General features: G+C 36.5%; 1 protein-coding gene across 1 annotated transcript in view; it reads right to left on the bottom strand.

Moving 5' to 3' along the window:
• Positions 1-887: 887 nt before the first annotated feature.
• The window catches only part of NAA16 (N(alpha)-acetyltransferase 16, NatA auxiliary subunit), a 68,475-nt gene continuing 55,722 nt past the window's right edge, over positions 888-13,640 (bottom strand). Inside the window, exons 10-20 of the mRNA XM_030448753.1 lie at positions 13,032-13,104; positions 12,623-12,792; positions 12,109-12,261; positions 11,473-11,601; positions 10,678-10,891; positions 7,788-7,981; positions 6,984-7,092; positions 6,414-6,512; positions 5,677-5,820; positions 3,075-3,172; positions 888-2,694 (exon numbers count right to left, since the gene is read on the bottom strand). Coding sequence (XP_030304613.1) covers positions 2,494-2,694; positions 3,075-3,172; positions 5,677-5,820; positions 6,414-6,512; positions 6,984-7,092; positions 7,788-7,981; positions 10,678-10,891; positions 11,473-11,601; positions 12,109-12,261; positions 12,623-12,792; positions 13,032-13,104 — 1,584 coding nt within the window. The 3' untranslated portion in view covers positions 888-2,493. The remainder of the gene's footprint in view (positions 2,695-3,074; positions 3,173-5,676; positions 5,821-6,413; positions 6,513-6,983; positions 7,093-7,787; positions 7,982-10,677; positions 10,892-11,472; positions 11,602-12,108; positions 12,262-12,622; positions 12,793-13,031; positions 13,105-13,640) is intronic.

The following is a 13,640-nucleotide window of genomic DNA, read 5'->3' as shown; positions in this document are numbered from 1 at the left end:
AGTTTGATGCCTTTTCTAATTAAAGGTACTGAATAGACACCAAACATTTTCAGAACTGCTTGAAGAAAACCACCTTTTCTTAACATCTGTTCTTCCCCATTATTCTTATTCTCCTTCCCATACTCCCCTACTTGCTCTTTGCAATGCTCTGTGGGATTGCCAAGCATCTATTATCCCCAGCAGCTCCCATCTGTGATGACAGCCCTGACAGAACTCAGCAGTTTATGCCTACAGCAGTTCTTGGAGAAAACCAAACCACACACTGGGTGACAGAGTAGTCAGTTTTTCCATTTCAGAATTCTCAAGAGTTCCTAAAATTCTTATTTTAGAAATCTATTAATCTACTTTCTCCAGGAATAAACTCCTGAGAAGATACCCCAGGTATTTTTTCTGATTTAAAGCATCCAGCTAAAGAGGTAGCAGAGGACTGGATGAGCAGTCTTCTCTGCAGTGCTGCAGCCTTCTTTGGAAGGCCTGAATTAAATCCCTAGCAATAGAAGTGTCATCACGATAGAAGTCAGAAGACCTCTTCCATGTCTTCACCTTAAGCAGGTGGATAAAGTGCTTCTAGGATACTGCTGGGCCAAAATAATCCAAAATAATACCATTATGGCCAACTGGCTCTCCCTGCTTGTGACATCTTTTGAGCAAGTAACATGTGGTGAATAAACAAGACAAAACCCTTGCCATCCTTCTCAGGGTGGTGTGTTACTATCTAAAGTGAGATATATGTCTCAGTGTCATAAATACTGATTTGTTTTTTCCTAGCTGCTTAGAGTTTATGATAACCCAGTGAATGTTACAACAAAATGGGAAAAACCTGATGAACGTGATGAGCTGAATTTTGATGTTTGTGATGTCTGCAAAAACTTGAAACCAAAGGCAAGTGTGTACAAAATAATTTATTACAGCATAACATATGTTGGCAATATTTTACAGTGAGTTTTTCCATTCAACAATTTTGAATCCAAACAGATGACACACAAAGGAGAATTTTAATTAGAACAGTTTATTTGTCTTAATAAAATCCCCTCTTCATGAATGTATATTTGCCTTTGAGGGGCTAGTTAATATTATTGAAATTATTTACATTGCAGTGAAATAAAAACAAACCGACTGGATGATTCCATTACAGTTTCCAGAAAAGATTTTCTGTACAAGCCACAGTATAGTTATGTTTTGAGAGCAGTTCTTATAGAATGTAAAGCTGTCATATGTAGCCATTTTGTCCAGCAATACTATGCTTTAAATAGGTATATTAGTCAGACTTCCATTTTGATGTGTTGTATATTTAATAGTTAATGCACCATAATATGAAGTAAGAAAAAGGTTCATTATGATCTGTAGTCAGCCTCTCTGCTCCCTTAAATAGTTTTTAAATGTAAAAACATACTCCTCACATACTGTTTGCTTTGCAGCACCTAAAGCAATAGCACTTAGACATGAGAAGTACTAAAGTATTGGCCACAAGTGGACAACTAAGACTTGAATGGAGGTAATATAGTAAACTTACCAGGGAATTTTTATGATGCAGAAAAGAACTGTATTTCCCATTACTGTACCTTATGCATTTGCCCAAAATCAGAGCAGCTTTTTCAACTCAAATGTCAACAGGTGAACAGATGAGGAGAAACCAGAAGGAAGAGGGTGAGGGGAAAGATGGAACAGCAGACAAACAATTGTATCAAATGTGTTATGTTTTAACAGGGAATTGCTTCAGGATACTCAAACTTAAAAATGTAAAACTGTCCGTAAACTTAATGAAACAATGGCTATGGAACACAAGGTAGATAGCATAGTTTTCAAAAAGCCTTGGGGTTTATTTGTTTTGTTGTTTTGGTTTGGGTTTTTTACACATACCTAATCTTCCCATCCATCAGCACTGGTTCCATTTAAGACGCACACCTGACAAACACATGCAAACTCCAAATGCTTTCATTATCACTGTGCTTCGAAAGAAACCAAACTGACCAAAGATAAAAATAAAATTGGAAAAAAAAAAAAAAAAAAACTCAAATCCAGGAAAAAAAAAATCTAAAGAATGGTAAAAGACAGAGAAATTCAAGCAGCACTTCAGTCTTAATCTGCTAAAAATGCTCAAATGATAATTTATTAACAAGGTATGATCACATTTATCTATATATGTAATGACACTTATGTGAAAGCAGTTTTTAACATCCATTTTTTCTGTGAGGGAGGGCTGATGGATTATTAAAAGACTTAAAACTGTACAAGTATAAACATGAAAAATGCTGATTAACGATAGTGTTTACATAAATATTGGCAGTTTCCGTTGGGAGGAAAAAATAACTAATAGCATACTCCATTTCATTTAACTATCCCAATATTTTGTTTTATACCTGTTAAAGATATTAAAATACAACCTGGAGAAGTAACCCTGATCTGTATCCAGCCAGCATGTAATGAGAGTCAGAGTTTTGTATACACGTGTGCATGTAGGGTACACATGCACATGGGCTTGCACACACTACTTCAAATTTCATTTGACAGCAACTCATGGTTAATGGCTGTGTGATTCACAGATGCAAGGCTGCTATCGTCCTCATTTGTGGCAGGCATAAAGGCAGATGTAAAAGGGAACAGTTTATGACATGCTGCTTGATATTCTTCACATTGGATGTGGCAGCTCCCGAAACTGCCATCAAGCAGGGCCTCAAAAACCTTTGTTAATGTCTGCAGAAACAAAAAGTAACAGTTAATAAATGTGATTTACAGTTGTTCTACTACTATAAAGATGCACTGTCAACAAAACTAATCTGAGCAAACACAGGTTCTCAGTTGGTATGCAGACACCCTATGGTTACTGAAGGGCAAAAAAATCCTGAAACTCTCTTTCTGAAACTGCCCTTTCAAATAATAATGATTTAGAATGATGGAATAATTTGCGTTGGAAGGGACCTCTAAAGGCCATCTAGTCCAACTCCCCTGCAGTAAGCAGGGACATCCTCAACTACATCATCATCTCTAGGAACCATATACATTATCCTCCAGTTAAATACACATTATTTAACTTCCCATTCTTTTTTTGATTCTCAACACTATTTTTTTTTTACCTTCACATTTTTGTCTTTCATGTTTTTATCCAATCTAGTAGCGACAGCAATTGCTTTTTCTTGTCTTGATTTGTCCAGGAAATACATCATCTTTGCACCTTATCACAAGAAAGAACAGAACAAGGTAATAGTGTTGCTAAATGCAATACTGCATATACATACACACAGAACCCCAAAACGTACAAACCAATGTGAACGAGGACTTCTTACAAGTTTAATAAACTATATTTTCCTCCCTTATTTGTAACTTAAAATTAACAGAACTAAAGCTACTTTGAAATTTATTAGAAGCATAAAGATTGAATAACATAGGAGATCTGCTTCTGTGAAAGTGAAATGCCTCACTTTACTGAAGAGCTATCAGTCAAGAAATAACACATAAGTAAAGAGTACACTGATAACCAAGCTCTTCCCATCAGCAGGCTAAATGAAATCCATTCTATGAAGAAAAACTTTTTCAGAGATACTCTGAATTCTTTTGAAAAACACCAGAGGTAAATGAACAGTACAGTTACTGAACAATGATGGAACACAGTCCAGAAGAACTTCAGACTGGTGTATGTCCACATGGCAGAAAGTATGGGCCAGCCTGTGCTAACCTGGAGCTGAGTGAAGCAGTTTAAGTACAAGGAAAGTGTAATGCAAGTTTGGTGCTTTGCCTGGACTAGACTATGCTGGTGAGAAGTCAGACACTGCATTAATGCAACCAGGCAGCTTCTTGGATCATCAAAACTGGCCTGGGTCCCTCTGCAAAATAGTGTTGCTCCTCATGTCGTAACTGTCTTAATTTAAAATTTCATTTTAATTAACATGTAGACATTTTATATACTTTCCTTCTCCCAAACACACCTCACTACATAATCTACTACAAAGAACAAGAAGCTTGACAAATCATTTTACTAAAAAAGTTAAAAACCACGTTCTGAATTGTAGTGTCTCCTTTAGCTAATATCCTCCATTATTAAATTTGTTTTCCTACTTAAAAGAAAGTTTCTCAGTTCTAACTGCTTTTTGTATCCTGGTAATAATTTCAAGCTAAGAAAACACCCATTTGTACTCTCAGACTTAAAGTTTAGGTCTTTCAGACCTTTATGTTTTCAAACTTGAATTCAAGATGACAGTTTATGTAGTTATAAATTGTACAGTAGATAAGTAGTTTGCTTAAAATCTCTTTCAACATAAACAGAAGATGGATACATAGGTAAAGATGTAAAGCTACCAAGGACACGATTATGATATCTATGGGTAGCTCACTCCTGATTTCACTTTAAAATCCTAATCCCACATTTACTCCTCAGTCCCTGCAAACTGATACACTGCTGAATCACAGTGGTCACAGGACTCTAAAAAGCTTTTACACATTTAAGCTACCTCGGCTCCACTCAACGTGGATAGACTCACCTCTCAAAGGAGTCCCTGACATCTCTAACATAGGTGCCACCACTGTCAATAATCTAACTTGGGTTCTTCTTGAAGGCACTGAAGATACAGACAGCACAATGCCAAACTCAGAGGTGACAGTCTTAGCCTCTACAATTACTGGGACAAATGGACCCCACTCTTTTCCTTAAAAATGGAGGGCCAGAAAGCAGAACCTGGAAAACACCTAGATAGGTGCTCAACAATGACAGCAGTGGAAGAGCACACCTGGAAGAATCAGGAGCAGTTGCCAGCCAAGACACCTGCACTTCCCATCTCTTGAGCCTGTGCACAGGAAAGAGGTTCAAGTACTTCTCAAGATGTCATTCTGAAACATGGATCCTTTAATGGCCTAAGTTTGGGGTTAGTTACCTAACTTTCCTTTAAGAGACATAATAATCCTCTGAAGCTATCTTTCCCAAGTGATTCTGGACAGACCCTGGGTAACTTTACAAACTAGAGGAGATTAGTGCTAAGTACTTTAAGTGCCTGATAAATCTACACTTATTTTTGCTTCCTAAGTAGAAAGGTGTTTTGTTTTCATCTCTACTAGCTTCTTGGGCAACATCAATTTTTATTCAAAAGCTTTCTGCACTCAGACATAACAAACTTCAATTTCAACTTCCTTCCACTTAACTCCAGCAGCTACTTGTAGCTGTTTGACACAAATGGTGTAAGAGGGTCATATTTCAACATTTTCACTGTTGACCATGAAGCAGGAAAGCAAAAGCAGCATAACATGTTTCTCAATACATTTATTAATGCTGTTGCTACACGAAAAAGCCAGGAGAAGGAACAAAGACATTTCAGCTGATCAGAAAACAGAAAAGCACTGCTTCTAATATAGCATTTTATATATATATATATATATGATCCTTTATTTCCTATATTCTAGACATTACAAAACTAGAAGCTGTAACAGGAGGTGTAACAGTGCTTCCATACTTGTTATACTTGTGGTGGTTTGCTCATACTTTTTGGAGGCAAGAAGCAGGTTCCTTATGCATCTAATTAAAACAGAGTGGATGATTTTTTTTAATATAGTAAAAGCAAGCAGTAAAATTCCAATGTAAATGCAAATTTCTGGCTCACTGGAATTTATGTATGAATTATGGGCTGCAGATTATGGATTTGAATCAATTAAATCATCTCCTTTTTAAGAGCATTAAAAACTTAAACAAACCTGACAGCTGGTGCTGAATGGAGGTAGCATTGTGTTTGAGAAATTCTTCATTAAAACTTTCCAAGTTTTTATTAACAAAGATTTTCTGCATTTCTTGAGTTAGGACCTTGCTCACAATTTCTGGGAGGTTACTATGGTCAGACACTAGAAGGAGGGAGAGAAGCAAAAAAAAAGCCATTTAAACTGTAGAAAACAGCGTGAGACCATAAACATCACTGCTAAAATTCCCTTTTTAAAAATCTGGGCACAGAAAGAAACAAATTTCAGTCAAAAACAAATCAACATAAGCATTATTGATGTATTTATAACTGAAACATTCATAAAGGGCACTCTGTCATGTAGACTCCTTGCTGAGAGTTCACAATGCATACTTTGCTTCAGTTAGAATCTTTCTACTATAGTTACAACATATTTGTCTTAAAACCTAAGAATTTCAAGGATTTTTAGAACACCCCCTCCTGAATGAAATCTACCCAAAATAATTTATTTGTTCCACCTGGTGGAGTAATGGAGGAAGGACCATGATATTATACATACACAGTACCCTGCACAGCAACACATATGCTTTCTTGGATATTACCATGGAAAACAAACAATATATTTCTATTTTTCTTCTACTGATTTTTGTTTCAAGAGTACTTATACATTATAAAATTATGTAGTTATGTCCTTCAACAATATAACATCCTATAGCAATATAACATTTATACATACATAAGTACTACCTACACACATACCAGCTTTAGAGAATTTAATCAAGCACTCATGTAGCCATGGGTTATTACTGTTGATAGCAAACGCTCTTTTGACAGACTGTAACATTAACAGAAACTTTCCTGTGGGAAGGAGAAAAAACCAACATATCACAATTAGGAGCACAGAACTTTTTATATCAACTACTGTTGTCTTTAACAAATCTAACACAGACATTAGAAACAAAGCCTACACAAAATTACAGATTTATTTTTCCCAACCAAATTGCTTAATAAAAGTCACCTGCTGCTTGAACTCTGGCAACAAAAGGTAGATGATGTTACTATCTACCTCTTTGGCTTTACTTTCCCTGGATAAGTAAATGCAAAAATCTTTCTACAATATATACTAGCACATATAATTTTGCTCTTTGTTTGTTTGTTTTAAGGGTGGCTATATAAAAATGCTATTTCCTCTACCATTACTGGATAGGATGCAAACCCCAGACTCAGGTAACTATCTGTTCCAGACCATTTTAGGCTACACACAGACAATACAAACTGCAAAGATATAATATTCTGTAAAGCCAAAATAAAGGTCATGCAGTACTTTACCTTTCCTAAAGTATATTTCAAATGCTAATAAATGTGTTTCTATGTCATCTCCAATAAGATTCTTGAGTGGTATAAGGAACTTAATGGCTTCTTCTAATGGATTTTCTACCTGTTTTAATAGAAACACAGTGAAATTTAGAGCTGAAAATACATGTCAAATAAAACCCACCAAGGGTTACTACTGTTATTCAGAGCATTTAAAATAACCAGAGACCAAAGGTGAACTGTATAGTGTTCTGAATTAAAATAAGCCACAATATTTTTATTTGAGCAGCACGACTTAAGTGTTTACTCATTATTCCATGACAACAAATACAACATCTCTGCTAACTCTGATTTTGTCATGTACTCAGTGTTGTAATTCAGCATTTAGGAAACAATAAAACAGAAATACATAAGACAATAAGCTGAAACTTCTGGAGTTCTGTGATAAAGGAGATTGTTCTTAGAGAAACAGCAGCTCATGTCTTAAAAATTTGTGAACTGCAGTCACACTTCTATTTTTCCTCTATTCACTGTATGAAAACTGAAGTTCTTCATGCAAGTATCTTTTTGTTCAGTATCTATTTTAAGGATGGAAGGCTCACTGTTTGAAAAAACAAAATTTAAAGAAAATAAACTACTTGATATAAACCTTTGATTTAGTACAGGAAAAGTAATTTTTCTTTAGTGTAAACAGGTACCAAAAAGGTATCTTTGCTGCTTAAAAAAAAAAAGAATTATATACTTTTACAAGAACCTGATAGTAGTCTCATACTATGGACTTTTTATGAGAATCCCATTAACATGAAAGACAATGCTAACCCTTTCCAGTTTTTCAGGAATTAGCTCTTCCCTAGGTCCACTGGTTTCCTCCTCCTCTTCATCTCGCTTTTTCTTTTGATTCTTTTGTTGTCGCTCTCTTTCTGCATGTTTTCTTTCCTCTTCAAGTTTTGCTTTCTTCTGTGCTCTTCTCTGCTTGCTAAGCATTTTCTTCAGTTCTTTGGCTGAAAGATTTTCTACAAATTAAGGTAACAAACTTAAATTAACAGTGTATTACATTAAAAAAAATAATCTTGCTTCTCTCAAACAACACTAACGCCACTACACTCCTCCCTGTATCAAAATCATAGAATCTTCAGGGTTGGAAGGGAACTTTAAGGTCACCTAGTTGCACCCTCCCACTCGATCAGGTTGCTCAGAGCCCTGTCCAGCCTGGCCTTGAAAACTTCCAGGGATGGGGCTTCCACCACCTCTCTGGGCAACCTGTGCCAGTGTCTCAGCACCCTCATGGTGAAGAACTTCTTCCTAACTTCCAATCTAAATCTCCCCTCCTCTAGTTTGAATCCGTTCCCCCAGTCCTATCACTACCTGACATCCTCAGAAGTCCCTCCCCAGCTTTCCTGTAGCCCCCTTCAGATACTGGAAGGCTGCAATAAGGTCTCCTCAGAGCCTTCTCCTCTCCAGACTGAATAACCCCAACTCTCTCAGTCTGTCCTCACAGCAGAGCTGCTCCAGCCCTCTGATCATCCTCATGGCCCTTCTCTGGACACACTCCAGCACATCCATGTCTTTCTTGTAACAGGGGCTCCAGAACTGGAATTAGTACTCCAGGTGGGGTCTCATGAGAGCAGAGCAGAGGGGGAGAATCACCTCCCTGACCTGCTGGCCACACTTCTCTAGATGCAGCCTGGGACATGGTTGGCTTTCTGGGCTGCAAGTGTACACTGATGGCTCATGTTGAGCTTCTCATCCACTAGCACCCTCAAGTCCTTTTGAACTACTTTTAGCATATTTTTACAGTGATTTCATAAATATCAGCACCTCCCAGACCACCATAACTATATGGTCCAACATTACTACTGTATTACTGCTTACAGCATAACACATCACTTGTTCTTGCATATCTTCTCTTACATGGTTGTTATAGAAACCTCAGCTATTTTTAAAGGTTAACAACAAAGTTTTTGCATCTAAGACAGGTTCCACCTTGGAAAACAGACTATACTTTTCAAGGGTAATACTAAACTCCCACATTGACTGTAGCTCATCTTCCTTCTGAAAATCAGAAACATTCAGACAGATCTACACTCCATCTTAAACAAACTTATCTTACATTAAAGTGTCTCAACAATATGCAGCCATGGTAATTGCATTGTTTTTCTGCAAATGCCATGGGATAGCTAAATGGATGCAAGCAGAAACTGACAGTGCTTGGGGTGAGGAGAGGTAAAATATTCTGGTATGTAACAGCAGGACCATTACATGAATCATCAGGCTGCTTCCTGTGTTTGGATTTTTAGACTGGACTTGCATTTAGATAAACCAAGAAGGTTTAACAGTTGCATAAAGAGCAGAGCACACAAAAACATAGTTTTCTACAGGTTCACACAGACGTGAGAAGTCTTCACCCTTTCCATTCACTCCTCTTTTTTTCCACCCCTCTTGTTCCACTGACCAGAGCAGTTTAGCCATAATAATAATAATAACAATGTAGTTTCCACTCTGATTACTGTGCTCTTTCTCTGAGAACAGGATTTGTGATGACAATGTGACAAGAAACAGAAGAATGGGCAACTGAGCAACTAACAGACCTATTTTGTGGCTGTGGCCCCTTGACTTCTCTGCTGGGGAAAGTCACTGTTCTCAGACTGGGAATCAAGTGCTCTTTTTACCCCCTTCACAAGGTGCTGTCTTCCCCTGTGGATGAGCCTCCTCTGCAAGCAAATGAACTGACATGACTAAGACTCTTCTTCACCTTAGTTTCTCTGGCACACTGCTATCCAAGATCCTCTGCCACACACCAATATTACTTTATACACAGAAACAAATTATAATTGCAGGAAAAAAACCATACAAGTGCTGTGAAATGTGCCCCTTTTTACGTACACTCCATTGCAAATAGGCAGATCAGGAAAAACTTATCATTTACCTCTGTAGGAAAGGCAAGATTGTACTGGCAATTTTAAGGAGTGTTTTTGGTTTAGTTTAACTTTTCCTGACATGTCAAGCAATCTTACGTTTGTGAAGAGCTATACATTATTTTCATGTCTTTAGTGAACAGCCACTGCAGTACTGACAGTAGCTGCAATTTGGCATAAAAAGCAGCATCTATTTATCTTAAAGCAAAAAGCCCTCCTTTGTCATCGAATCCTCAGATTTCCAAACCACAATTTACTAAATATCCTTAGAAAGTCTGCTTCCCATTTAACATCAGTTTTACACAGTCTCCTAAATTAAATAATTTTGTTAATACATACTTATTCATGTATTCTTTGGTCCTGAAATTATATGGAAAATGATAAAATATGTAAAGATTAAATACAATAGTTCAAAATCAGATTTGTACAATTCAGACTTTCTCACCAACCCTACCCGTTATTTCATAATTTATCCATTAATCTCCTGTTTAAATAGATAAATGGCTGAACCAAATTTGATTTTTCCTCTTACTATTCTGAAATACCACTCCTCCACATACTCCAACTATAGCTAGGTCCATTCATGAACCAGTTTTACAGTATGATGAGAAGAAAACAGAGAGGAAGAAATCTGTATCATGTTATTTATGGTTTCTGCTCAGTTATCAAATTATGACCACAAAGAGAAAAATCTTGTCTATGTTACAACTCATTTATTCTACAGCACATAACTTAAGATTAATAAGCTTTTACATGTGTCATACACATACCACCCTCCATTACGGTCTAGGTACCTGAATTCACTTCTTGTTCTTTGCTTTCATTGGTAAGAGGATTATCATGGAGCTTCAAGTAGATTTCAATTGCTGACCGAGCAGCCTTGAAGTAGAAGGCATGTTTCCTGAGCACATCTTCTAATCTCAGAAGGTCTACGTAGGCACGAAGAGTCATCTTTCTCATGCAGTATGTGTGGAAGTCAAACTGATCATCCGTTATCTCAAAAAAATGCTTCAAGAAAAAGAACACACACACACACACAACTCTTATGCACTTCCTTTCCTTGGTCTGTTTTTTTAAAAATTAGATGGAGGTGAATCAAGTTACAACTGGTACTATTTATGAGCAATATTCAACCAGGTATAGAAATATCCTTGTTAATACTGACCAAGTGAACCTGTCAGCAGGGAAAAAACCCACCCAGAAAAATCTCACTCTGTAAAAGCAAACTGTAATGCTCTTGTTCAAAGACTTTGGCAACTCTTTAAAAGCCAAATAAAGTGTGATTGTTCTGATTAAGAAAACCAACAAACAATTGGCAAAAGACAGTATAAAGTTGATGTACAAATACTCATGCAGTTAGGAGACATGGTATTTATACTGAATCCTTTCCCCTTAACATAGCTTTTCACATAATAGGTAAGGATGACATCTTATCTATTACAATAAATCATCAATTATTAGCCAGCTTTTAAAAATCATTACAGTGGAAACTTTACATGCAAAGAAAAATTGTGCTGATTACATCAGCAAATATCTTCACTAGTGTGTGAGCAGTATTGGCAAAGAGACTGATGGTGGCACCTACTCACCCTTTCTACTTCATGACATTTTTTCAAGGCATCGCCGTACTTCCCTAACCTTTGATAAGCTGCAGCACATTCAGTCTGGAACCACATACACTGCATCTCGTTTAGGTTTTCCATAGCAGAAGTTCCTTCCTGAAACAAGTATCATTATCACTTTTTGCCGTTTTAATTTATCAGCTGCTTCTTTCAACTATGGCTAGTTTCATACCATTAGTAGAAAAAACAATCAATCCTTTAACTACTTGGAATACACCAGAAAACAGATATATAACCACCTCATCTCCAGCACATGGGTCTGTCAGGAGTAGGTTTCACCAAAAATCAGATTGGGACACACTGGCACAGATTGTCCAGTGAAGTTATGGATGCTTCATCATTGGAAGTGTTCAAGACAGGTCCCTAAGCAACCTGGTCTAGAGGAAAGGGTCCCTGCTCATTACAGGGGAGTAGGACTAGATCATCTTCACAAGGTCCCTTCTAACTCAAACCCTTCTATGACTCTATATAGTCATTCATCACTAGTGTAAGAACATTATATTAAAAAAGGACACCAAGTGAAGATTTATTTTGGTCAAAACCTACATGAGTGAAAAACTGCCAGAAGCAAACAAAATCTCTCTTCATCAAAGCAATATTTACCCTTGTGAATTTAGAGCACATCTCCTCTGCATCCTTTACCATATTTGCTCGCAGCATGTATTTAGCACATTTAGAATTGATAAATCTGTCTGCAGTATCCAATGACTGTGCTTCATCCATCCATTTGGCAGCTTCCTTGAGGTTACCTACATGCTGTTAGGGAGAGATTAATTAATTTACAGTATAAGCCTGATATTGACCAACTCCTGAAATTTAGTTACTGGTATTTCTTCCTCAGAAAGAAGAAAAGGTAGAATTATTGTTCACTCCTCCCTGCCCCAGATTTTTGCAGAATGAAAATTTGCTGCAAGTTGTGACTTGCTTTGCAAAACCTACACAAGAGTTTTAATTTGCTTCCTGACAGAACAGTAAGCAAAGAAACCCACATGAAGATCAGCACCCATAACCATTGCTAACTGAAGTACTATCCACACATTCACACTGGTTTGATGTTTTTGGGTTAGGGTTTGTTTTATTAAACTAGGTGGTCTGCGTCTCCAAATTCACTTTTTACCTTGTAAATTTTTGCTTTTAAATAAAACAGTTCTATTAATGTTGGAGTGCTTGCAATTGCAGCATTAACATAATCCAAGGCCAAAGAACACTGGCCAAGTTTGTCGAAGTGCTGTGCCAGGAAATACCGAACCCAAAGCAGCGTGGTTGGGGGCTCTTTCTCTCCATTCTCTGCAACAAAAATGGAATAATTACAGTCACTGGTAAGGTTGAAGACTGCATTTGAAATACAAACACAAATAAAAAAAGCTTTGCAAATTCAGCAGATATTTCCTGTAATGCACTCATTTACTAGAAGTCATTATGACTACTTTCTTGCAAAAAGCATCAGCAACTCAACAGTTCTTGAAAACTGCCATGGACAGTTTTAGTGATTACAGTATAAATAATAGAAGACCACAGAACCTTACCACATGTACTAAAAAGGTCACAAGTTTTCAAAGAAGCTTCATAACCAGTAACAAGTTCTTGGATTGTAGAAACCTGCATATAAAAAAAAACAAACAAATTGAGTTATGCTTTACTATAATGTTTACAAAAAAATAACAGACTGAAAAAAATACTTGCACAAAAATTAAATATATATATAATTAAATATATATATATATATATAAAAATATAATTACATCATTTGGGAAAAAAAATTTGATGTATCCTCATATATCCTCACCTTTCACAAGCCATCTATGATCACCTATTTTACCTGGTGATATAGCAGACACACAGGTATAAATCTTTGGCATCTTACAGCAGGAAGTAATCAAATAGTTTCAATTGATTTCCTTTAATTTGTATTTTGGATTTATTTTTGCTATTGGTTTTCATGTGCCCAAAACAAACCAACTAAAAGAAACGTGCATTGGAAAAGACTCTTCCCATAACAATGAAGATATAGAAGAGACTTCTGTGGTTTTCTGTACTACTACAGAATTTTATTATTTTTTGTTAAAAAGGTATATACAGGCTGCATCTTTTACATAAAAATCTACACAAGTTTGACATTTACAATACATACAAAT

This window comes from Calypte anna, chromosome 1 (genome assembly GCF_003957555.1).
Source record: "Calypte anna isolate BGI_N300 chromosome 1, bCalAnn1_v1.p, whole genome shotgun sequence".
Classification (NCBI taxonomy): Eukaryota; Metazoa; Chordata; class Aves; order Apodiformes; family Trochilidae; genus Calypte; species Calypte anna.
Note: the sequence above shows the minus strand (reverse complement) of the source record. Positions and strands in the feature narration are given on the sequence as shown.